The 25,985-nt window shown below is 42.9% G+C and overlaps 1 protein-coding gene and 1 long non-coding RNA gene across 2 annotated transcripts in view; one reads left to right on the top strand and one right to left on the bottom strand.

Annotated features, from left to right (window-relative positions):
* Positions 1-25,985, bottom strand: part of LOC309361168 — a 510,060-nt gene that overhangs the window by 469,249 nt on the left and 14,826 nt on the right. The window lies entirely within an intron of this gene.
* Positions 1-25,985, top strand: part of LOC309361212 (nuclear pore complex protein Nup214-like) — a gene marked incomplete at its 3' end in the record, with an annotated part of 50,473 nt that overhangs the window by 21,137 nt on the left and 3,351 nt on the right. The window contains exons 5-8 of the mRNA XM_081896144.1: positions 3,055-3,161; positions 3,327-3,393; positions 4,575-4,701; positions 5,354-5,446. Coding sequence (XP_081752270.1) covers positions 3,055-3,161; positions 3,327-3,393; positions 4,575-4,701; positions 5,354-5,446 — 394 coding nt within the window. The remainder of the gene's footprint in view (positions 1-3,054; positions 3,162-3,326; positions 3,394-4,574; positions 4,702-5,353; positions 5,447-25,985) is intronic.

The raw sequence follows: 25,985 nt of genomic DNA, 5'->3' as shown, positions 1-25,985 counted from the left end.
TACAACTGGTGAAGTGTTTGGATTAGGCTCCCCTCGACGTGGCGCATAGGGTGGAGGTGGAAGCACCTCTTCCTCTGGCCCCTCAAAAATGGGTTTGAGTTTATTTGGCAAGATTCCTTTCCTAGCTTCGGCTTTTACAGCCAATAGTTTGCATCATTTGACTTTGCATTCCCTTATCCATGGAGGATTATTATTTAATGTGCTCAGCCAAGAATCTATATATGAAAATTGTTCTGGGCACCCTCCCGTTTCTTTGGTGATATTAGACCAAAGTTTGCTTGCTAAATTTATATAAAAAGTTCCCTGAGATGGCCATCCAGTATTTTGTTTCGGCCACTCTAATTCACATAACGTTCTCAAGCGCTCTGGCGTCATTTTGACTCCATATGCCCCTGAGAAGGCTTTCTTAAAATTATTTAACATACATTCAAGAGGTGTATTTTCCCCCTTTGAACCCCCAGCTCCCATTGTATGGCCCTGTGAAGTATCCACTCAGTCACTCACACACTCGCTTCGTGGGGTTCCTTGCCCAGGTGAAGTCGCCTTACTGGGAACCGAAGTACTACCCACTCCACACTCAGGTCAGCTACAGATTGTACTTTCTCACACATACAATGCGCTGGATACTTCACCACACTCTACCTCCCAACCTTTCCCTTTTCCTCCACCAGACCAACATCTGATGTACCCAACCACCTAGCGTACTCAGTTCCCCCTTACTGAGACGCAGAAGTTTGATCAAGACTTCTTGTGATGGCCTGGGATTCCAATTCAGAGGCTGAACCAGAGGAATCCCAGCCTGCACAGGAGTCCCCGCCTCCAGGGCCGGCTGAACTGGGGCAAGGCCTAGATTCTGAGGAGCCTGCACCTGTGTCAGATCCTCAGGAGCAGGTACCAGGTGAAACCATTCTGGCCCCAGAGGTGCTTGAGGACTCAGTGTCTACAGGTGAGCCTCCCCCGGGGCCCAGTAACCCTTCGGCCTCTCCTGAACTGCAGAGGCTCAGGGCAGAGAGGCGAAGGGAACTGGTTTCTCCCAGGAGGAGTGCTCGCCTTAAGGCCAGGAGAGGAGGGGCTCCTGGGGGCCGGGACCGCCCCTGGCCTTAGAGAAGATAAAGGTCATTCAGCCCGGTCCCAGGTTGCGGGAGCAACGTCGTTGTTGAGTACCTGCTCTTACCCGAACCTGAACCTCCAGTGTTCCTGTTCCTCGCCCGGCTTCCTGCTTCCGACCTTCCAGCGTTCCTGTTCCCGCCCGGCTCCCAGCTTTGGACCTTCCAGTGTTCCTGTTCCCTGCCCGGCTTCCTGCTTCTGATCTTCGTGAGTTCCTGTCCCCGCCCGGCTCCCTGTTTCGGACCTCGCCTCATATCTTGTGAACTCTGACTACGGTAACAGTACCTTCCCCCCGGGACCAGCACACTTCTCTTCCTCCCAATTAATTGGAGGGCCAAAATCCCTTAGTGCACTTACCCTTAGCTGGTTGCCTGTTTATTTCTCTCGTTACCCCCGGTCCGTCGCCGCCAGTGAGCAGGGTATCAGACAGACGAGACTTCTGCGTTCCCCTGGAAAAATGTTCCAGTGCGCGCTGGGTAAGCAGTTAGTGGTCCTCCCTCTTGTACCCTGCCCGCTAGGGCGAAGGGGCTGCGTTCCAGCAGACCACTTATCCGAGTCACAGAGGCACCATAAAATGTAGCACCCTGCTTGTGGTCAACACTTAGCTGGAATGAAATATTCAACGCAGCAATAGAGAAATTAAAATAATAATTTATTTGTCGGACAAATAAATGAGAGGCACAGTGGTATATGGTTACCAAGCTCTGGCCTGCCCTCCTGCCATTATGGCCAGCACTTATATTTCCTTAACCCAGCCTGCTTGCTCCTCCTTTGGCTGCCTCTGTCCAATCAGCCTGGTTGAAATTCCTATTGGCTGTTTGCTAGAACCAATCATAAAAGATACACCCATTTCCTATTACCTTTTATGGGAGACAAAGAGCTATATTTCCTTCTATTTATAATTGGCAAACAAGTAGCCATTAACCTCGACAAGGCACCTTAATTACCAGATCACCTTTGCCCCCTTAATTCTAAAATAGAGCAGATGGCTAAAACAGATGGTGGCTAATTTTATTTTAAACAGATGTCAGAGATCTTGGGTTCACATTCTCACGCATCATCAATGAAAGATCTCCTTCTTTGGAGGTCTTTAAACAAAGGACTGACAACCATATGTCAGGAGAAACATTTGTGAATTGAAGCTAATTTTAAAGATACAACCTTGATCAAAAATATAAGCCTTGATCAAGAATACAGGCTTTGATCAGATGTCTCACCAGCCAGGCAAAACGGTTTAGGAATGCATATCATTTTGTGGTTATTGAAACATTTCATCATACTTTTGGCCAGAGGTGTGGGACCCTTGACCTTCCACACACTGTAGGGACTCCAACTTCCATCAGCCCCAGCCAGCATGGCCTGTGTTCAGGAATGATGGCAGTTTGTTTTATATAATAATGCATTTTTTATATCCTGCTTTTTCTCTACACTGTAGCTCAAGGCGGATTTCAGAAATTAAAGCGAAACAGATAAAATACAGAAAGCTAAAATATACAGAAGATAATAGTTTAAAAAGAATTAAACTTTAATAGAATTAAAACTATATAAACACAAATTATGAAAATATTGATAGCAAAAAATAGCAAAGCACTATTCAAATCACTTTCCTTAAAAGCAGTCAGTTCCCCAAAGTGCATGGGAACAAGGCAGCCTTCACGTGCCAGGGGAGAACAGCAAGGAAGGAGCCAGTCTAGCTTCTCTAGGAAGGAAGCCAGAAAATCTGGGAGCAGGCTATCATGAAGGCCCCTATCATGAAGGCCCCCTCCTTGTAATTATGAAACAGTTGCAACCATAAAACAGTTATGTATGTTATAAACGATGCAAACATTTTAAAACAGTCCAGCGTCTGCAGGGTCATTTGTTAGCTGCCCCTCCCCTAAGGCGCTTTTTCTCATATGTTGCATCTCCCATTTTACACACTATTTCCCATTCTGTCTCCCCATTCAGAAAAAGGAAGACAAGTGGCCTGAGCTGTTTGTGAATTTTATGGAGCCCTGTTATGGCAGCTGTTCTGAGAGGCTACATCACTACTTCCTTAACTACGTTGAAGAATGGTGAGTAATGGCGATCATACAACACTGAATAGTTCCCTTTTAACATTAATTAGGTGAGCAAAGGGCTGGGTGTATTTAAAGATTGTTATTTGAAACTAACAGGGCAATGTGTTTATGCTGCTTGAAGTGGGTTATGGATTTGTGGTTGTTGTTTCCTTCCTCAAGGGATGTGGTCCTTGCAGTATCTGCTGCTTCCACAGAGGTCAGCATCCTCGCAAGGCAAGGAGACAAGGTAATCCCATTTCCTATTTCCCCAGCAAGTGCCTCTTATAAGAAGATCAGAGGTCCCAGTGAGAGTTCCAGAGGGGTAGTTATTATTAGTCAGCTGCAGCAAGAAATAGCAAAGTCTCATGTCACCTTGAACCCCCCCCCCATGCACTTACTGCGACAGAATATTTTATTTATTATCGTTTATTATTAATATTTATTTATTGCACTTATACCCTACCTTTTTTCCTCCAAGGAGCTCAAGGTGGTCTACATGGTTCTCACCCTCATTTAATCCCCACAACAACCCTGTGAGGTAGTTTAGGCTGAGAGGCACAGACTGGCCCAGTGAACTTGATCAATTTGAACCCTCGGCTCCCAGCTCCAAGCCCGACCTGCTAACAGTTACATTATTCAGGCTCTTGCTTTTGTGGACCGTGGACTCACCCCTGCCAATGATGGTGGAGCAGATATACCCTTTTGGCTTTAAGGCATCTCTTGAAGACCTTTTTATGCCAACAAGCCCATGCAACTGCCTAAACATTTTTTATTATCCCGTCGTTTAAATGTTTATTTCATAATGTTTCACTTGTACTTGTACATATTGTTGTATACAGTGGTACCTCGGGTTAAGTACTTAATTCGTTCCGGAGGTCCGTTCTTAACCTGAAACTGTTCTTAACCTGAAGCACCACTTTAGCTAATGGGGCCTCCTGCTGCCGCCATGCCGCCGGAGCACGATTTCTGTTCTTATCCTGAAGCAAAGTTCTTAACCTGAAGCACTATCTCTGGGTTAGCGGAGTCTGTAACCTGAAGCGTATGTAACCTGAGGTACCACTGTGCTGCCTCAATACTTTATATGAGTTGGTTGTACACAAAAATCTTTATAAATGAACCAAGGAATAATAGTAATTTTCCTCTCCACTGCATGTGCCACAGTGATTTTTTAAAGTGAAAAAAAGCCCTTATCACTACAAGTTGACCTCCCTGGCTGGAACGATTCCAGAGGTTGCCAAAGCACAGAGCCATTTGGGAGCGGCCATAGCTCAGTAGCAGAGCATCTCTTTAGCAAGCATAAGGCCCCAGGTTCAGTTCCCAGCATTTCCAGGTAGCGTTGGGAGTTGCTGTTAGTCAGTGTAGACAATACTGTGCTAGATAGACCAAGATTCTGATTCCTAGTACTAATTAAACTAACCCTTCTTACAGAACAACTGGGAGCTGTGGGTTCTGGAAGACTCCAGCCGAGCAGAACTTCCGGTCACAGATAAGAGCGATGACACTTTGCCCGTAAGCGTGGCCATTGATTACACCAGCAACATGCCCATAACCATTAGTAAGTATATGAATGTTGCTCTTGGGTTAAGCATAAAGCAAACAGTGCTCTCTATAGCAGGTGTGGGGAACCTTTTGCCCTCCAGATGTTGCTGAACCATGTCTCCCATCAGCCCTAGCAAGCATGGCCAGGGATGCTGAGAGTTGTAGTTCAGCAACATCTGGAGGGCTAAAGCTTCTTCACGCCTGCTGTAGAGGGAGCTTTAGTGCTGGTCATTAGTCCTGAGAAGATGCTATGAATATACTTGGAAGTGCTATTTTCCCACCTTCTATCTGTGATTCTTGAGGCTATTCAGAGTGGGCAGACCTGCGACCTCGGGGCCAATTGTGACCCTCCAGGCCTCCATCTGGCCCATGGGACCCTCCCCAGCTGACACTGTTTTTTGCCTGGCTGGAATGTGTCCTGTATAAGTAAAAGGAAAAAAAGGGTAGACTAGAAATGCATGGAACAGAGTTGTAATACATGTTGCATTATTCAAGAGAAGTCATCTTGGGCACTTAGTTCCATTTGTAAAGTTTTAAACTCTTGCCATTCTAACATAACTTCCTGGTCCCTTCCCGGACTTGTTCTGAGGGCTGCTTACTAAGTGGAGGTACTGCTGAACATGTCTGGTCATGGTGTGTGTGGGTGTGTGTTTGTGGCATTTTTGCAGGTGAGGATAAAATCACGGACCCAGCACCGGTCCTGCTGCTGTTGTCAACTGATGGAGTCCTCTGCCCCTTTTACATGGTCAATCAAAACCTTGGTGTTGTCAGCATCGCCCTTGAGCCAGTGCCACCAACTGGACTCATGCACTTCAGCCCCGACTGGGCTAGACGAGCTGGGTAGCACTTCCAGAGACCACCTTCTGGACAGGAACAGGTCAAAGTGCTGTGGACTCACAGCTTAGAGTTGTGAGCACCGGATTCACTTCCACAAGAAGACAGTCATCGCACAGCAGAGTATAGCAGAGTCTAGCAGGGTATATAAACGACTTGGAGAGCAGCTCTGTAGAATAACTTCTTTTATTCTATCTACAACTATTATACGACTATATACAGAGCTAAATGGGTTCTAAGCATAAATGAATGCTAAACTGCACTGAGTGTCTGCAGCTGCTCTTAGCAGCAACCTCATCTCTACACACAATCTCTAACACTCAGTCTCTCTCTCTCTCCGACACACTGACTGACTGACTGACTGACTTGGTGCTGGAGTAGAATAAGTAGAGAGCAGAACACGCCTCCTTCTCTCTGGAGAATCAGCAGAGATCATCAGGAGATTCTTGGATATGGGAGGGGTGAAATCTCCTCATCCTCCCCCATTTCATTCGACCATTTCAAGAATCTAAACATAACTGTAATTTACACACACATTCAAAAAGTTGTTCTCTGCTTACAACCTTTGTTAACATATCTGCAAGTTACAGATAGGTAGCCGTGTTGGTCTGCCATAGTCAAAACAAAAAAAATTCCTTCCAGTAGCACCTTAAAGACCAACTAAGTCAGTTCTTGGTATGAGCTTTCGTGTGCATGCACACTTCTTCAGAGGTGCATGCACACGAAAGCTCATACCAAGAACTGACTTAGTTGGTCTTTAAGGTGCTACTGGAAGGAATTTTTTTTGTTTTGATATCTGCAAGTATCTCTCTCCCCCTTAACAATACCATTAAACACTCATTACAATCACTCTGTGTCCATTAGGAAAGAGTTAAAACATAAACCTCAATCTGCAGTTTACACAAAATACACATTGTGAATATACAAACGAAAAAGCAGCTTCTAGAAAAATCTTCATACACGTTTTTCCCCTCTCAAATACAAAATGACATCACTAATTGGGCAGATTCAAACAAAACACTTTTTGTACTTAAACGCTTGTTCCTTCAATCCTGATCCTTTTAACATATTATCCATGAGCCACTCTAGGTCAGGTAAGGAAATAAATGAAGTGTTTTGTGCTACTACTCTCAGCACACTTCATGCCTGGTTTAAAAACCCCACCAGAGTTGCTCGTGACCGCAGCCTTAGCAAACTCTTCAGAAAACCCTTTTGGTGGTACACCCTTGGTTGTTCTCTCGGATCTGCGCAAAACTCTCTGATCCTCTTGTTCTAGTGCTTCCTCCTCTTTGGGAGAATGGAGAGCTAAAGTATATGAAGCTGCTAAGTCTGAGTCTGCGTCAGACTCACCTGAGGCTTTTGGGCTCTGATAATCTGTGCCATCATCTGGAACTACATTGGCATCAGGATTATCACCAACAACAACACTTGCCTCCCTCTTAACTGTCTTTGCCCCTTTTGCACCATCATCACCAATGGGATGGCACTGAAAAACGCCAAGTCTGTCCCATTGTGGATTGTCCTCAATACTCCTGGTCAGCCTTATGGTTTTCGTGTCTGTGATCAGAACACGATAAGACCCTTTTTCATATCCTAGGAAAACACCATGTTCTCCACGCTTGCTCAGTTTGTCACCCTGCGAGGTGTGCACCCAAACCTCTGACCCAAAAATTTTAAAGTGCTTCACACATGGCTTTCTTTTGTGAAGCATCTTGTATGGGGTGCAATTTACAGCAGACTGGTACCTCCTGTTATACACGTGACAGAAAAACGAAAGAGCTTCAGCCCAATAGGGATTGGGCAGCCCCGAATCATGTAACAGTGTTCTGATTCCTTGCTGCAGGGTCTGGTTTATTCTCTCACATAAACCATTCTGCCAGGGTGATCTGGGCGTGGCCGTCCTATGCTCAATGCCCTGTTCAGAAAGAAAACTCTCAAAGTCCTCTGAACAAAACTCACCACCCCTGTCTGTGAAAATACAACATACATTCTCATTATGTACATTTCTGAGCCATTTACAAAACTGGCGAAACTTGGTAAAGGCTTCAGACTTTTTCTGCAGCATATAGACCCATACATATCTAGAATAGGAGTCTATCAAAACCATAAAAAACCTTGAATTGCCTCTAGAGAGTGCTAGAGGCCCCACTAAGTCTGCATGAATGACTTCGTATTGTTTCTTGGCCTCTCTCCCAGACTCTGTACCTTTGGGAGCTTGCCTTGCCTTACTCTCAGCACAAGAAACACATTTCATGTGGTAGGGACATTCTTTCAACTTCATACCCTGAACCATATCAGGCATCTTTGCCACAGCCTGGAAATTCAAATGACCATAAACACGGTGGTAATAATGGATACATTGGTCATGTAACTTCTCATTCTTATCAACAGACAAATTGCAACACTCTTTCTCAGTTGCTTCTGCAGTTGTACCTGTAACAAAAGGCAATTGGTACAAACCATTAACATACTTTGCATATAGAATGAGCTTGCCATCTTGACGAATTTCACAGCGAGATTTAGCAAACACCACCTTAAACCCCTGATGATCAAGCTGGGAAACACTCAACAAATTGTCCTGAATATCAGGTGCATACAGGACATTCTTAATTGTTGCATTCAGGCTCTTTAAGAACACAGTTCCCTTAGCCAAACTAGTGAGAACAGTCCCATCTGCTTGATTAATTGCTTTCTTTTGCTTCTCAAGCTGAACAAAGAGATCCTTATCATTGGTCATGTGATTGGTACAGCCAGAGTCGACCATGAAGAAACTCCGCCCACGTTGATTGGAGCAGCAAGAGATCAAAGCCTTTGAAGTAGCAGGTGCTTGGGGATTTCGTCCTCCTCCCCCTCTGCCTCTGAAGTTTCCCTTCTTCTTTGAAGATTTCTTGCAGCACTGAAAACTCAAATGGCCTTCTGCTCCACACGAAAAGCACCGCCTCAACTTTAGTGCTTTAACAGCAGCAGTTTCACTTTCACTTCCCCCTGCTGAAGACTCAGGCACACTTTCAAGCACATTTTTAACAGCACCATTGTCCCGGCTTTCTCTAACAGCCTGTCTGCGATCGCACTCATTCAAGAGCACGCTAGACACATAATCTTCTGTTAGCCGGTCAGAAGGCATTGTAGAAATCTGGGCAGCTACTCCATCGTAAGAATTGTTTAGGCTATTTATCATCAACATTGCAAACACAGCCTCTGAAATAGCCAGGTCTCGCTGAACAAGGTCCTGTCTGAGACGCTTTAACTGAGATAGATGGCTAGGCAAATCACCACCTTTCTCCAACTGCAGCCTGCACAGCTTCTTGAAGAAAATCACACTGGAACCAGCATTCTGCCTCAAATGCATATCTCTCAACTTATGCCAAACAGCTCGTGCAGTCTCTTGACCCTCTAAATTCACCAACAAGTGGTCTGAAACACTCAAAACAATTGTCCCTCGGGCTTTCATATCTGCAGCATGCCACTCAGCCCAATCATCATCATCTTTCTCGGGAGGGTCATCTTCTATCATGTGAAATAGCTTTTCCCTCTGTAAAAGCGCTTTCATCTTGACCTGCCAAACTGCATAGGTCTCTTTAAAAAAAAAAAAGATATTTATTGAAGTTTCAAAAGTTATATAAAAAACAAAACAATAATACATACAAAACACAAACAAAAGCAAGTATAATTTCAATCCCTTATTTTCTTATAACTTACTTCCCCGCCCTCCTCATACCTCCCCTTTCTGTATTCCAATTTCTAATTATTGGTTCAGCAAATCCTCTCCCTTAATTTTCATTTAATTTTTAGCCTTTCTTTTCTTTTTACTTAATCATTACAGCTGAAAACCACTTAATTTCTAAACCAACATCGTTCTAACATTCATTAATTTTGCAATATTTCCTAAGATAGTCCTTAAATTTCTTCCAATCTTCTTCCGCCGTCTCTCTTCCCTGGTCTCGGATTCTGCCAGTCATTTCTGCCAGTCCCATATAGTCTATCACCTTCATCTGCCATTCTTCCAAGGTGGGTAGATCTTGTGTCTTCCAATATTTTGCGATGAGTATTCTTGCTGCTGTTGTAGCATACATAAAGAATGTTCTATCCTTCTTTGACACCAATTGGCCGACCATACCCAGGAGCAAGGCCTCTGGTTTCTTCAGGAAGGTATATTTAAATACCTTTTTCATTTCATTATATATCATTTCCCAGAAAGCCTTAATCTTTGGGCATGTCCACCAAAGGTGAAAGAATGTACCTGCAGTCTCTTTACATTTCCAGCATTTATTATCAGGCAAGTGGTAAATTTTTGCAAGCTTGACTGGGGTCATGTACCACCTGTAAATCATTTTCATAATATTTTCTTTTAAGGCATTACATGCCGTAAATTTCATACTGGTGGTCCACAACTGTTCCCAGTCAGCAAACATAATGTTATGACCAATATCTTGTGCCCACTTGATCATAGCTGATTTAACCGTTTCATCCTGCGTATTCCATTTCAACAGCAAGTTATACATTCTTGACAAATTCTTAATTTTGGGTTCTAACAATTCTGTTTCCAATTTTGATTTTTCCACCTGGAAGCCAATTTTCCTGTCCAACTTGTAAACCTCCATTATTTGATAATAATGAAGCCAGTCTCGCACTTTATCTTTTAGTTTCTCAAAACTCTGCAATTTCAGTTTGTCCCCTTCTTGTTCCAGAATTTCCCAATATTTCGGCCATTTGGACTCCATATTGAGTCTTTTCACAGCCTTTGCCTCCATTGGCGACAACCACCTTGGGGTTTTATTTTCCAGCAAGTCTTTATATTTAATCCAGACATTATACAATGCTTTACTGACAATATGATTTTTAAAAGCTTTATGAGCTTTAACCTTGTCATACCACAAATATGCATGCCACCCAAAAATATTGTTAAAACCTTCTAAATCCAAAATGTCTGTGTTCTCAAGAAGCAGCCAGTCTTTCAACCAGCAGAATGCTGCTGATTCATAGTAAAGTTTAAAGTCTGGCAGGGCAAATCCCCCCCCCCTTTCCTTTGCATCAGTTAAAATGTTAAATTTTATTCTGGGTTTCTTGCCCTGCCAGACAAATTTAGAAATATCTTTCTGCCACTTCTTGAAACAGTCCATCTTGTCCACAATTTGCAATGTTTGAAACAAAAACAACATTCTAGGCAATACATTCATCTTTATAGCTGCAATTCGACCAGACAAGGAAAGCTTCAAATTTGACCAGATTTCTAAATCTTTTTTCACTTCTGTCCAACATTTCTCATAATTATCTTTAAATAAATTCACATTTTTAGCTGTCATGTTAATACCCAAATATTTCACTTTCTTAACCACAGTTAAACCTGTCTCATTCTGAAACCTGTCTTTTTCAATAGCTGTTAAGTTTTTCTCTAAAACCTTAGTTTTTGACTTATTCAATTTAAATCCTGCTACTTGACCAAACTCTTGAATTAATTCTAAAGCCCTTTTAGTACTAGATTCTGGCTCTTGTAATGTAAGTACCAAATCATCTGCAAATGCTCTCAGTTTGTACTGTTAAACTCCGACCTGTACCCCTTTAACCAGCTGATCCCTTCTAATCATGTTCAGCAAGACCTCCAGGACTGATATAAAAAGTAGTGGGGAGATTGGGCACCCCTGACGTGTCCCTTTTTCTATCTTAAATTCTTCCGTGACCACATTGTTTACAATTAGCTTAGCTTTTTGCTCAGAGTATATTGCACCTATACCGTTTTCAAACCCTTGGCCTACCCCCATCCCCTGGAGATTCTTCCTCATGAAGCTCCAAGAAATATTGTCAAAGGCTTTCTCCGCGTCCACAAATATCAAAACTGCTTTAGTGTTTATATTCACTTCTAGCTTTTCCAAAATATCAATTATATTCCTTACGTTATCTGACAAATGTCTTCTCGGGAGAAAGCCCGCTTGGTCTCTATGAATCTCCTCCATCAAGACTTTTTTCAGTCTCTTAGCCAAAATGTCAGCAAAAATTTTGTAATCCACATTTAATAACGAAATAGGGCGGTAGTTCTTAAGTTGAGTCTTTTCAGTCTCTGTCTTCGGTATAAGTGTAATATAAGCCTCTTTCCACGATTCTGGTGCCCTTTTCCCCTCCAAAATTTCATTGCAGACTTCCTTCAAAGGTTGTAATATCCACTCCTTCAAAGCTTTATAGTATCTGGAAGTCAGCCCATCCGGTCCCAGAGATTTGCCCAATTGCATGTTTTGAATGACACCTTCTATTTCCTGTTCAGTTATTTTCTGATTCAAGACTATTTTACTTTCATGAGAGATTTTTTTTAATCCATTTTTCTCAAGAAATTGGTCTATGTCCAATTCTTTCTGCGGCCCTTGTGAATATAGTTGTTTAAAGTATCTCTGGAAGCAATTTCTGATCTCAATTGGATTATAAATGTTCTTTCCTTCCACTTCTAAATTTGTAACCGTATTTAATTTTTGTCTTTTCCTCATTTGCCAAGCCAGTAGTTTACCACATTTATCTGCTGATTCAAAAGTCTTTTGTCTCATTTGTTTAATTTTCCATTCTATTTCTTGATTCATCAGTTCCATGTATTATGTTTGATATAACTTAATTTCTCTCAAAATCTCTTTAGACTTTGGTTTTGATCTTAATTTCCTTTCCCCTTCTTTTATCTTCTCCAAAATCTTATCTTTCTTCTCATTTTGGCTTCTCTTCTTTATCGCATTTTGTTGTATCAAGAATCCTCGCATAACCGCTTTACTTGCGTCCCAGGTTACTCTTTTTTCAACATTGGTCTTCATGTTTATTTCAAAATAGTCTCTCAAAGTTTTTTGGGCCTTTTTATACACTTCTTCATCTCTAAATAAGGTGTCATTCATCCTCCATCTGAAGGAGCCAGCTGTTATTTGCTTCATCTCCATCCTTACGGAATTATGGTCGGAGCAAGTTTTTGGGCAGATTTCCACTTTCTTTATCTTTGGTGCCATTCCTCTAGTAACCCATATTTGGTCAATTCTAGTCCATGTCATTTTGGCTTCAGAAAAGAAAGTTCCCTCTCTCTCAAGAGGATTCTTTGTTCTCCAAATATCAATCAAGTCCATATTGTCAGTCATTTCAAAAAAAGTTTTTGGTAGTCTTCCATCTTTAGTAACTACCTATCTTTGTGCTTTGTCCATATTTGTAGATACTACTCCATTCATATCTCCCATCAGAATTAAGTTATAGTCCAAATAGTCGAACAAAGTCTCATGCAACTTCTTAAAAAATTCAGATTTCCCCTCATTCGGTGCATAAATTCCTACGATCAAAAATTTATCTCCTTGAACCTGAATTTCAATTGCCAAGAATCTTCCTTGTTCGTCTTTAAAGATTAATTTCGGTAACAATTTTTCCTTTGCATATATCACCACTCCTCTTTTTTTAACTTTGTCAGATGAAATGAATTCTTGTCCCAATCTTTTATTAATAAGTATTTTCCTATGTGACCTCATCACATGTGTTTCTTGTAAACAAATCAAGTCCAATTGTTCTTTCTTTAGTATATGAAAAACACTTTTTCTCTTCCGGGGCATATTCAAACCATTACAATTCTAGCTTAGAGGTTGCAGAGCCATGATGGAGTTATTTACTTTCCCCTCCTACTGCTCCAAGTAGTAGTTGTTGTTCTTCTGTTGGTGGTTTCAATCCAAATGATAAATTTGCTATGTCCAGTATTCCTTTTCCTAATGGAATTGGCTCCTCTCCAGATTCCGCTTCTTTCTGAAGATCCTCTTCGTGGTCTCTCAGAAACTTGTCTTTATCACTCACTGTCCTTATTCTTATTTTCCTTCCTTTGTATTTAAAAGATAGGCCTTGGGGAAATTCCCACCTGAAAAGTGTATTGTTTCTTCTCAGTAGAACAACCAGATCTCTATAGTAGGCTCTTACATCCAAAATATGCTTCGGTATATCCTTAAAGATCTCCACATAAGAGTCTTCAATTACCAAAGTTTTTTAGTAGTGCAAATTCAGAATTTTATCTCTTTCTTCTTTTGATCTTAAAGTTATCAAACAGTCGCTTGCCTTATTCTTTCTTTGTCTTGTGCCGAGTCTAAATGCACTCACTATCTTAAATTCTTCCTTCTCCAGGCCCTGTTGCCAGAAATCCGAAAATTCTTTTGTAAGGAAGTCCACCAAATTATCCTTCTCACTTTCAGGTACTGATCTGATTCTTAATTTTCTCTCTTTTCTTTGCAATTCAATCATAGACAATGTCAGATTATGGTCCTCCAATTTCTTAAAGACCGGTGGTATCTTCTCCTGGGTAGCAATTGCAATTTCCTTTGCCTCCTCTGCAATCTTTCGAGTTGTAGCCGATTCCTCTAGAAGTTTTTCGATAGTCTGTGTATTAGAATTCACCTTCTTTCCCAATTCATTGATGCGTGTAGTATTTAAATCAATTTTTGCTGAGACCTCAGCTACTTGTTTGTTAGTTTCTGCAACTTGTTTATTTGTCTCAGCCCCCTGTTTCGTTAAATATTCTAAATATTCATTAATTTTGCCAAGTGCCTGTGCCAGTGCATCTTCAGATGACATAGCTTTTGATTTTATTTGCGAGGCAGCAGCTGCTCCTGTGCCTCCGGATGTTGAAGCCCTTCGCTGATATGAAATATCAGTCTTGTATTGTCTGCCAGACCTAAGGCTTTTTTCCTGTACCAGCTCTCTTTTCCCTTTACCATTTGCCATAACACTCTCATGCAAAGCCAAGGTCAGTCTCACGCCTGTGGATTTGTTTTGAAAAGGAAATTTCCGACTTCCAGTTTGGATCGCAAGCAGAAAGGGAGTGCGGAGAAGCCGCTGAAGGGCTTCTCCGAGCTGCACGGGGTTTTGGGGGCAACGCAAAGGCACTGCGACCCCGAAATCTCAAGGGGGGCCCCCTTGAGGGAAAAGCTAACCAGCAGCGTTGGAGTGGTTCCGATGCTCCTTCGGGTTTTTTCTTTTTTTGAGAGAGACTCGGGAGCGACGGAACTGAGAAACGCGAACAGTAAGCTCTGCGGACCCCGTGTGGCAATGCCTCTGGCTCTCACTGTAAAGGCGACAAATCTCCGTAATTCTAAGAACAGAAGCCCTTAGCGTTGTGAAATCATTCTCGAGTTAAAAATCATGAGTTATAAGCTAAGGGAATGCTGGATGTAAAAGGATTGAAACAAGGAGCCCGACCTGTCTTTCGGAGCTAAAATGGTGCTGGACTTAAAATCGTAAGAGTGAAACAAGGAAACTACCACCCGCCCGCTGTAGAACAGAGAAGTGAAAGTCCTCAGCAGTAACTAAATGAGGCAAAGGAAACAAAATATATAAAAGTAACAGAAAGGAAAAATCTGTAGAGACTTTGTATCGTTTTTGGTGAGTACTAAAGAATAAGAGGAAGATTTAAACTGAGTGGTTTCAAGGAAAGAAACAAGCGGAAGCTTCAATTTGAAATGGAAGCGTAAGGGAGAAAGAGGGGAGAGGAGGAAAAAAGACGGAGTAAACGCTAAGACTGCAAAGGCGCTGAAGGGGAAAAATAATAATCTTCATCCCTCACTCTCCCTGCCTGAAACTTTGGACTGGGTATATTATAGTGTGTACAAGCAATTATTTCTTCTCCCTCCCAGTTGTGGACTTTGGATTCCAGTCTCCATTCCCCAAAAGTTTTGGATTTCTGGCTTCTTCTTTCTATATCAAGGTTTTTCCCTCGCTTATTTATTATTATAAATTGGTTGGATATCCTGCATGAACTGAACTTACATGGCCCTATGACCACTCCTATTAAGACAATCATACTCTTATTCATCTCATTCCACTGTGGATGACCAGATTAATCTCTGGAACACCCCGTTTGTTTAAAGGTCTAGAACTTTTTGGATTTGAATTATTAATTATTTGAATTATTTATGAACTGAGTTTAAAGAGGGGTGGGATTAGAGACTTATACCCCCCCATCCGATGGATAAGATTTAACTTTGACCCCCTGAACTCTCCTCCTAATACAGTTTTTTGAGCGGAATAATCCAGCAGGAGGCTGGAGAATTCAGAACTTAGATTCAACTTGGAATTTATTTACTTCTACGGACTATTTCTGGACTGCACTGGAGTTTTGGAATTTCTGGAACTTTCTGCCTCTTTTTTTCTTCCCCATCTTTCCTTTTCTTTCTTTTTTTTTTCATCCCTCTCTGACATAGAAGGAACTTTTTTCATCCCTCTCCGACACAGAAGGAACTTTATTTAGACAGATTACCAAATATTGCCTATACTCCTTTGAACTGGATTAAGCCAACCAAGTGGCTGAAGAGTGAATAAAAGGAAGAAAGAAAAATAATACGGTCCTTACCTATAACAAAAGTTGGACCCCGGTTAAACCTACTACCCCCCAATCTTCTTTCTTGTTCTCCCCCTCCTTTCTTTCTTACCCTCTCTCTTACATAAGATTTGCAACACTTTAACTATCCGTACTATATGGTTTATACCCTTATATTCCTAACAAGTCTTAATTTGGACTATGTCCTCGGAATGTATAGGTTGTAAATGACTTAAGTAGGTACGGAATTTAAAGAATCTGAAAGATATTTGAAATCAAAGTTTTGGACCTGGAAAATTTATAAATGTAAAGTGTAAATAATTTTTTGATATATTAGGAGAAATTTAAAGGCTAGGGGAAATCTGACTGACTAAACTGGTAGAATTGTTCCAACTAACAAAATTCGGATTTAAATAGATTAAGTGAACGTCAGTGTATTTTTTCTTTGATAATTAGAATTTGTTAAGATTGTGCGCCCTCTAGGGGAGAGTATAAACAGTACAAGAAATTAAATTTGTGTAAAAATTAAGGATAAAGTAGGAGAGAGCGTGGAAACGGGGAAAATGTCTGGAAAGAACGGGGAAAAGATAGGAGGAACACCATCAGAGAGGAAAGCATCTTGACAAGAAGAAATTAAAGACTTAGATATCCTATGGCTGAAAATAAAGGAGGAATTCAAACAGAGTGAAATCCACATGGAGAGAAAATTAGGAGAGATGCATGAATTGATTGATAAGAAGATAGAGGGAGCGGTAGGTGAATTATCAAATAAGATAAAAGATCTAACGGTTTGATCAAAGACCTTAGAAGATTCAAATAAAAAAATACAAAGAGAGATGAAAGAACAGAGGAAGGAGACAGACAGACTAAAAGACAATTTCGGAGAACTGAGTAGGAGCCAAGACCAGGTTTTGGACAATTTAGCAATGATGGAAATGAAACAAAAACAGTTAAATTTAAAGTTCAGAGGAGTGGGAGAAGAAATTAATGAGAACATTAAAGAAAAAATGATTAAAGAATTGGCGAAATGGTTAGAATTAAAGGAAGAGGAAATTGCACAAACGATAGAAAATGTCTTTAGAATAAAAATAAGGCCCAAACAACCAAAATCGAAAAAAGTTCTAGGAGATTGTTTAGTGATATTTAACTTGATAGAGATGAGAAACATAATCTTAAGAGAAAGCTACCAAAAGAAGTTAATAATTGAAGGTAGACCAATTATTATCTTTAAAGAAATACCAATCAGGCTTCTACGCAAAAGAGAGGGCTACAAACAGTTAGTAAATGTTCTGAAAAAGAATGGCATACAACATAGATGGGAATTCTCTGAAGGGATTTCCTTTTTCTATAAAGATAAAAGATTTAAGATTACTGAAAGCCAGGAAGTGGGTAAATTTTTGCGTAGATATGAAAAAGATCTCGGGAAGATGGAGGAGAGATATAGAGGGAGAAATGGAGACCTAGACGAGAGAGGAGGTATAAGAGAGAAAGAGAGAGAACAAGAAGAAAAAAGAGGGGAAGGAGAAGAAGAGGAAGAAGAAGGAGAGGGGGAGGTGGGGGAGGAAGAAGCGGAAGAAGAAGAAGAAACAGAAAGCAAAACTACCCGAATTTAAATTGATAATTTATTGGTATATCAGAAAGCAAACGCAATAATGAATTTGAAAATTCTATCATGGAATGTAAATGGCATGAATGAAAAAACCAAAAGGAATAAAATTGTAAATGTCCTGAAAAGGAAAAAACTTGATTTAGTTTGTATACAAGAGACACACGTGACCAAAAAGCATAAACATATTTTGCTAAACAGAAAATTAGGAGTAGAATTCATAAATTCCACGGTGGAAAAAAAAAGAGGAGTAGTGTGATGGGACAATGAGCTACTTGTGCGTAAAAGGGTTGGTCCCTCAGAGTTTGCTCAGCGTAGCAAAGCTCTGCCTTGAGCGGAGCCCTTTGACATGGCTCCGTCAGTCGCTGGTAGAATCCGACAGTGGGCGCCTGCGGAAACGCTTCCAGCATAAAAGCTGCTTAACGGAAACACGTCTCCTGGATTCCCTGCGTGACAGTTTCCGGCGAGGGGTGGGGGTTCCTAAAGGGGGCCTTGATACCTCTCCGCTGTTCTCACTGGAAGTGTCCCAGAGCCTCTCCTCCGATTCCCTTCCCCTTGGAGCTCCTGCTCCCCCCTTACTGGTTCCCTCTTCTGCTGCAGAGTCTCTCCTATTCTCCTGGAGCCCTACCGCCACCTGTTCTTCCGATGGCAATTTCCTGACATCCACCTCCCCCCCAGGCCCCCCTCCTCCCGCCTCCTCTCCTGCAGGCGGTGAGGCTGGAAAGCCTCGGAAGGAGCTCTCCTCATCATCAGAGGATTCAAACACTTCTAGCCACTGCCTTCCGTCTCCTTCCCCTTCTTCCTCTTCTTCGTCTGAGTATGCTGCTTCCTCAACCCCTGACTCTGGGAACCCTTCAAACACCCCTTCCTCATCGGTGGTTCCGAAGTGTTCCCTCCTAAATCGCGCCACAGGCTGCGGTTTTCTGGGGAAACGCCGATGGAACGTTTCTATTAAAACCTCGTCATGGACTTCTTCTGCCGGCACCCACGTGTTTTCTGACTCTTCCTGCCCCTCCCATTCTACCAAGTATTCCACCTGATTCCCCTTCCACCTGGAATCGATGATTCCTGCCACTTCCATGTTGCGTTCTATCTCTTCTATGACGGGTGTTTGGGTGACCTCCCTCTCACGTTCCCCCCACTCCCGTCCCTCTCGGTACGGCGACAGTAATGATCTGTGAAATACTGGGTGCAGTTTCATGTGACTGGGCAATCTGAGTTTAAATGCTACTGGGTTAACCTGTTGTATGACCTCAAAGGGTCCCAACCGTTTGGGTCTCAATTTCTTACACCCTCCCTTGAACGGCAACCCTTGGGTGGATAGCCACACCCGGTTTCCCACCCTTATGGTTTCACCTTCCCTTCTATTTCTGTCTGCTTGCTTCTTATATTCTTCCTTGGCTTTCTCCAAGTTGAGTTGGAGCTGCCGATGGATTGCTTCCATCTCTTCCACAAAATGTTCCGCCGCCGGTACACTCCAGCTCTCCCCTCCTTCTCCTGGAAATGCTCGGGGGTGACACCCATAATTGGCCAGAAAGGGACTCATCCCTGTGGACACGTTCTCCGCGTTGTTGTAGGCAAATTCTGCCAGAGGTAACTTATCTACCCAATCATTTTCTCTGTCTTTTACATAGCACCTCAGGTATTGTTGCAAAACCCCGTTTGCCCTTTCGGCCTGCCCATTTGTTTCTGGGTGTCTGGCGGTGGAAAAACTTACCTCCACGTGCAGCAAGCTCATTAGCTTCCTCCAGAACCTGGAAGTAAATTGTTTCCCTCGGTCACTCACAACCCTCAAGGGGGCGCCATGCAACCTGAAAATATGCTTTACAAACAACCTTGCGGTTTCTTCCGCTGTGACTGCGTGTGAACAAGCTATAAAATGGCACATCTTAGTTAGTAGATCTACTACCACCATGACAGCTGTTTTCCCATGGCCTTTCTGGTGTGGGTAAGGGTTCTAATAACCCCGCTGGCGCCAGCCTCTCTCCTTTAGCTCTCTGGCACCTGTCGCACCCCTGGACATACTCCCGCACGTCTTCCCTCACCTTGGGCCACCAAAACTCTCTGGTAACCAACCACATGGTCTTGTGCTGCCCGAAGTGCCCCGCCGTGGGGCTATCGTGTAACTGTTTGAGCACTCGCCCTCTTAGTTCCCCATCTGGTATGTAGAGTGCCCCTTTGTAATACAGCTTTCCATTCTTTTCCTCAAACCCCCCTGTGTTCTCCCCTGTTTCCCTGAGTTCCCTAAGCTTTTCTTGGGCATATTCATCGTTCTCAGTACCCTCTACCAGTTCTCTTTGCCCCACCAATGCTGCCCCACAAACCCAGTGGTCCTCAGGGATGATGTGTCTTTCTTCCGTCGCTCCCTCCCCCTCCAAGTACTCAGGTTTTCGGGAGAGAGCGTCCGCTCTGACATTCTCTGCGCCTGGCACGTAGCGAATTTCAAAATTGAACTTGGAGAACTCTTGCGCCCATCTCACTTGTCTCTGGTTCAGTACTCGGGCTGTTCTCCAGTATTCTAGATTTTTGTGGTCTGTCCGCACTTGGACCTTGTGTTGCGCCCCAATCAGCAGGTGTCGCCATCTCTTGAACGCTTCATGGATGGCGAGTAATTCTCTGTCGTACACGGTATAGTTCCTCTCTGATTTGTTCAACTTCCTCGAGAAAAAGGCACACGGTCTCCATTCTGACGTATCCTTTCCCGGCTGTAGGAGTACGGCGCCCACCGCTCTGTCTGACGCGTCGGTCTCCACTCTCATTGGCTGTTGCAGATCCACGTGTAAGAGTTGTTCTTCCGAAGCAAACACCCTCTTTAAACTTTCGAACGCTCGCTGCGCTTCTTCCGTCCAGACAAATTTCTTCTTACTGCTGAGGCAATCCGTGATGGGGGCTGTTAAGTGGGCAAAGTTCTTGATGAACTTCCGATAGAAGTTTCCGAACCCCAAAAACCTTTGCACATCTTTCTTAGTCTTCGGTGGTTTCCATTCCAGTACCGCTTGCACCTTGCTAGGATCCATGGCCAACCCCTTGTCTGACAACCGGTACCCCAGGAATTCCACTTCTCTGGTGTGAAACTGACACTTCTCCAGTTTCACCCACAGCTGGTTTTCTTGTAGTCTGCTCAGTACCTCTCGTACATCTCGCACAAGCTGCTCTTCATCCTCTGAGTACACTAGTACATCATCTAAGAACGCAGCACAGTTCTTGTAAAGCAATGGCCCTAGGACGTGATTCATGAACGATTGAAAAACGGCCGAACCCCCCTGGAGGCCGAAGGGCATAACGAGATATTCAAAGGCCCCTAAAGGGGTGAACATAGTGGTTTTCCACTCATCTCCCTTTCTCATACGTATTAAATTGTACGCCCCCCTTAGGTCCAGCTTGGTAAAAATTTTCCCTTTTCTCACCCGGGTCAGAATGTCATCGATTCTGGGCATAGGGAAAGCCACTGGTTCGGACACTGCGTTCAGGGCCCGGAAGTCCACGACAAGTCTCGGTTTATCTGCATTTTTTTTGTCCACAAAGAACACTGGGCTACCCCCCACTGCCCGTGACTCTCCGATGAACCCACGCTTGAGGTTCTTGTCAATAAACTCCCTTAACTCCTGCATCTCCCTGTCTGATATTGCATATACCTTGTCCCACTGGCAATTGTGCTCCTGGGAGTAAGTTGATTTGGCAGTCAAAGGGTCTGTGCGGGGGTAGTTTATTTGCTTCCCTTTCGCTGAAGACGTCAGCCAAATCGGCGTATTGTCGTGGTACCCTTCCTTGGTCTGTAACTTCTATCTTTGCTAACGTGGCCTGGGTACCTACTTGGCTCCCCGTTTCCGTGCAATGTGCCAGACAATGCGCTGACCCAAAGGAAACCACTCTCTGGTGCCATCCCACGAGCGGATCATGCAGCGCTAGCCAGCTCATCCCCAAAATAATGGGCGCTCCCCCCAAGGTGGCTATATTAAACGCTATTAGTTCCGTGTGTCGTGCCACCCTCATCGTCATGGGAACAGTCTGCTGGTTAACTTCTCCTCCCAACAGCGCCCTCCCATCAATCGTGGTCACCTGCAGCGGGTTATTTAAGGGGATGGTTTGTATCTGGTGTGCGGCTGCAAACTCCTTACTCATAAAGTTGCAGGAGCTGCCTGAGTCCAATAGCGCCTTAACCTTTAGCGGGTGTCTGTTTGCCAGTTCTAGCAATACCTCTATTACTAGCGCTGGTCTTGGTGGTTCCGGCGTGGGCACATTCACTGTTCCTTGGCCTGGCTGCTGTGCCCCGATGCTTGCAGCCAGGCGTTGGCTTTTACTGTCTCCTGGACTCCCTCCGCCTCCTCCCCAACAGCTCCCGCCATTCCTTGCCATTCCTTTCTTTGCGGACAAACTCTGGCAAAGTGACCTGGCTGTTGGCAGAGAAAACATTTCTTGGCGCCCTTCCCCTCCTTCTTCCGCCCTTCACTGGGGTTTGAAACTGCGCGCGCGCGCGCTGTTCCAATTTCCATCGGCTCTGCTGGCGGGGAAGTCTGCTCTGGAATCTCGGGAATGCGGAAATCTCTCCAACGGTCCTCTTTCCCCTCCCGCTTCTCCAAGGCTCTAGCCTCCTGCCGTGCTCCTATGGCCAGCGCGGATTTAGTCAGCTGGTCCATAGACTCCGCCCTGGGCGCCCGGGAAAGTTCGTCTTTTACTGCTGGAGATAATCCTTCTTCAAAAAGCATTTGTATCGGTTCCGCCGACAAATCCCAACTTAATTTATGAATCAACATGGTGAACTCAGTCCAGTACTCACGGACAGATCGGCTCCCTTGCTTACACGCCATTAGTTGTCTCCGCGCCACTCCCTGCTCAATCTCACTGGAGAACATCAGATCCATGGCGCGAAAAAACTTCCTTGTGTCCTTTAGGACTTCGTTATTGGCTGCCATCAGGGGTCTCACCCAGTCTCTCGCCCCCCTTTCTAGATGGCCAATCACAAACGCCACCCTTGATTCCTCATCAGGAAAGTCATCAAACTGCAGATTAAGGGCATATTGTATTTCTGTCCTAAAGGCTTGATAGTTCCTGGGATCACCCCCAAATTTCTGCACCAGTCCTGGCACCTTCCTTGAGACTTGGGTGGCCTTTCCCTTCTCTGCATCTTGAGCCCTCCTCTCCTCAAGCCTAGCCGTTTGCATGGCTAACTGAACCTCCAACATCCTGTACCTTTCTTCCAGGCTTGGAACGGCTGCAGCTGCTCCCCCATCTCCGGCTCCGGCTGGGTTGCTCATGATGCCTCTCCTTGCACAAGCGCTTTCAGGGACTGTCGGATTGCTGTGATGGGACAATGAGCTACTTGTGCGTAAAAGGGTTGGTCCCTCAGAGTTTGCTCAGCGTAGCAAAGCTCTGCCTTGAGCGGAGCCCTTTGACATGGCTCCATCAGTCGCTGGTAGAATCCGACAGTGGGCGCCTGCGGAAACGCTTCCAGCATAAAAGCTGCTTAACGGAAACACGTCTCCTGGATTCCCTGCGTGACAGTTTCCGGCGAGGGGTGGGGGTTCCTAAAGGGGGCCTTGATACCTCTCCGCTGTTCTCACTTGAAGTGTCCCAGAGCCTCTCCTCCGATTCCCTTCCCCTTGGAGCTCCTGCTCCCCCCCTACTGGTTCCCTCTTCTGCTGCAGAGTCTCTCCTATTCTCCTGGAGCCCTACCGCCACCTGTTCTTCCGATGGCAATTTCCTGACAAGTAGCAACATATGTTAATGAAAAATGGGAACCTAAACTGATTTACAAAGATGATGAGGGAAGGATACTGGGGGTCCAAATTAACTTCCAGGGGGAAAAACTCAATGTGGTAAATATATATGCCCCAAACTCAAATAAATTAGAATTTTTAAAGAAGTTAGAGCAGGACTTACTAGAGTTAGAAAGCAACAGGACGATATTACTGGGAGACTTTAACGCAGTGCCGGCACCAGAAATTGACAGACAAACAGAAAAGAAAAAGCGAAACCAAGGGAAATTACCAAGATCATTTGAGGATTTGGAAGAAAACCTGGACTTAATAGACATCTGGGGACATAAACATCCAATAGAGAAGCAATTCACTTTTTTCTCAGAAATACATAAAAGCTGGGGCAGAATTGACCAAATCTGGATCTCAAGGGAACTTACTTTAAGAACTGCAAAATGTGAAATTCAACCGAGAACCCTCTCTGACCATAATTCGATAATGCTGGAGATAAAAGGCGCATCACGGGGGGGGGGGGGGTTAGATGGAGATTGAATGAACATTTATTAGATAGTGAAGAAGTCATTGAAAAGGCCAAAGTAACCTTAAAAGAATACTTCGATATGAACCTCAACACAGAAACAAACATAGAGGTAGTTTGGGATGCCAGCAAAGCCGTCTTAAGAGGGTTCTTCATTCAACAAAATAATTATAAGAGGAAAATAAGAGAACATAAGAAAGAAGAAATCCTTAGTCAGTTAAGAGATTGCGAGAAAAAACTAATAGAAAATCCGAAAGATGAGCAAAACATACAAATAAAAATATTACAAACACAATACTCAATGTTAACAAACCAAGAAATTGAATGGAAAATCAAATTAATGAAGCAAAAATATTTTGAATCAGCTAACAAAACGGGTAAATTACTAGCCTGGCAACTGAGAAGAAGACAAAAACAAAATTTGATAAATAAGATAAAAATAGAGGAAGAATTGATAGAAGACCCAAAAAGAATAAAAGAAAATTTCCTCAAGTTTTACGAGAAACTGTACAAAAAAGAAGACGAAGATTTAACTCAAATAGAAAAATATTTAGAAGATTGCAGTGGGAAGACCATAACAGAAGAAGAAAGAGCTCAATTAAACAAACCTATAAAAATAGAAGAGATCCAGAATGCGATAAGAAAAATGAAACTAGGGAAGGCCCCGGGACCAGATGGTCTGTCTACCAAATATTACAAAGTTTTAGAAAATCAACTAATACCAGTGCTGTGTGATACTATGAATAATATTTTAAGAGGAGGAAGATTACCAGAATCCTGGAGAGAGGCCCATATTACGCTAATCCCTAAACCGGATACGGATAAACTAAATATAAAGAACTATAGGCCTATATCACTTTTAAATAATGACTATAAAATCTATGCAGAGGTTCTGGCGAACAGATTGAAAAAGTGTTTAGTAAACTTAATCCATAAAGACCAAGCAGGATTCCTCCCAAATAGGTTCTTGAAAGATAATGTAAGACATACTATAAATATAATTGAATATTTGGAAGCTAAAGATGAAGTACCTGCGGCGTTGATATTCATAGATGCAGAGAAGGCGTTTGATAATGTTTCTTGGTTGTTCCTACTAAAAAGCATGGAGAAAGCAGGGATAGAGGGCGAGTTCATGAAAGGTATAGAGGCAGTATATTCGAACCAATTTGCCAAACTGATTATAACTAACAACTCCACAAATACATTTAAAATCGAAAAAGGAACAAGACAGGGATGCCCTCTCTCCCCGCTTTTGTTTATTATGGTATTAGAGGTGATTGCGAATAAAATAAGAACAACACCAGAGATCCAAGGGATCAAAGTAGGAACAAAGGAATATAAACGCGGATGACCTGATGTTATCCCTGGAAGAGCCACATAAAAGTATTAATAAAGCACTGGAAATATTAGAAGAATATGGCAAACTATCTGGCTTTAAATTGAACAAATCAAAGACAAAAATGATGACTAAGAATCTGGGAAAAGATGAAAGAGAAAAACTAGAGATTCAACATGGAATTAAAGTGACTAAAAAAATAAAATATCTGGGAATATGGCTTACACCAAAAAATATAAATTTAATTCAAGACAATTATTTGACAACGTGGAAAGAAATCAAAAAAGATTTAGACATTTGGAATAGAGTCAAACTTTCGTGGATAGGTAGGATGGAGGCAATAAAAATGAATGTACTCCCAAGAATGTTGTTCCTGTTCCAAAACATCCCAGTGATTAGAGGTCCCAAAATATTTAAGGATTGGCAGAAAACTCTTTCGAAGTTCATATGGCAGGGGAAAAGTCCAAGAATTAGATTTAAATTACTAACAGATCGAAAAGAAAGAGGGGGATTTTCGGTTCCGAATTTAAAGCTGTACTTCGAGGCCGCCTGCCTGTGTTGGGTAAAAGATTGGATAACCTTGGAAAATACCGACTTACTAGATCTAGAAGGGTTCAACAATAGGTTCGGTTGGCACGCCTATTTGTGGTTAAATAAAGAAAAGGTACATAAAGGGTTTTCAAGCCATATTATTAGAGGACCAATATATGAAGTTTGGGAGAAAAACAAAAAACTTTTAGAATGGAAAATACCTTGGTGGTTGTCACCAACAGATATCCTAATAATTAAAAAAGCAAACATGGGAGGGCAAAGACTGACTTACGAAGACCTTTTGATAAGATCTGAAGGCGGCTGGAAATTAAGACCATATGAAGATTTGAAAGGAAAACTAACAGGCTGGCTACAGTACCATCAAATAAATGTAATATGGACGGAAGACAAAAAAGTAGGAATGAATGAAAAGAAATCTAGATTTCAGATAGAAATAAT

Source organism: Podarcis melisellensis, assembly GCF_964234715.1.
Source record: "Podarcis melisellensis genome assembly, chromosome: W".
Taxonomy (NCBI): Eukaryota; Metazoa; Chordata; class Lepidosauria; order Squamata; family Lacertidae; genus Podarcis; species Podarcis melisellensis.
The sequence above is the reverse complement of the archived record's forward strand: the minus strand, read 5'-3'. Positions and strand labels throughout refer to the sequence as shown.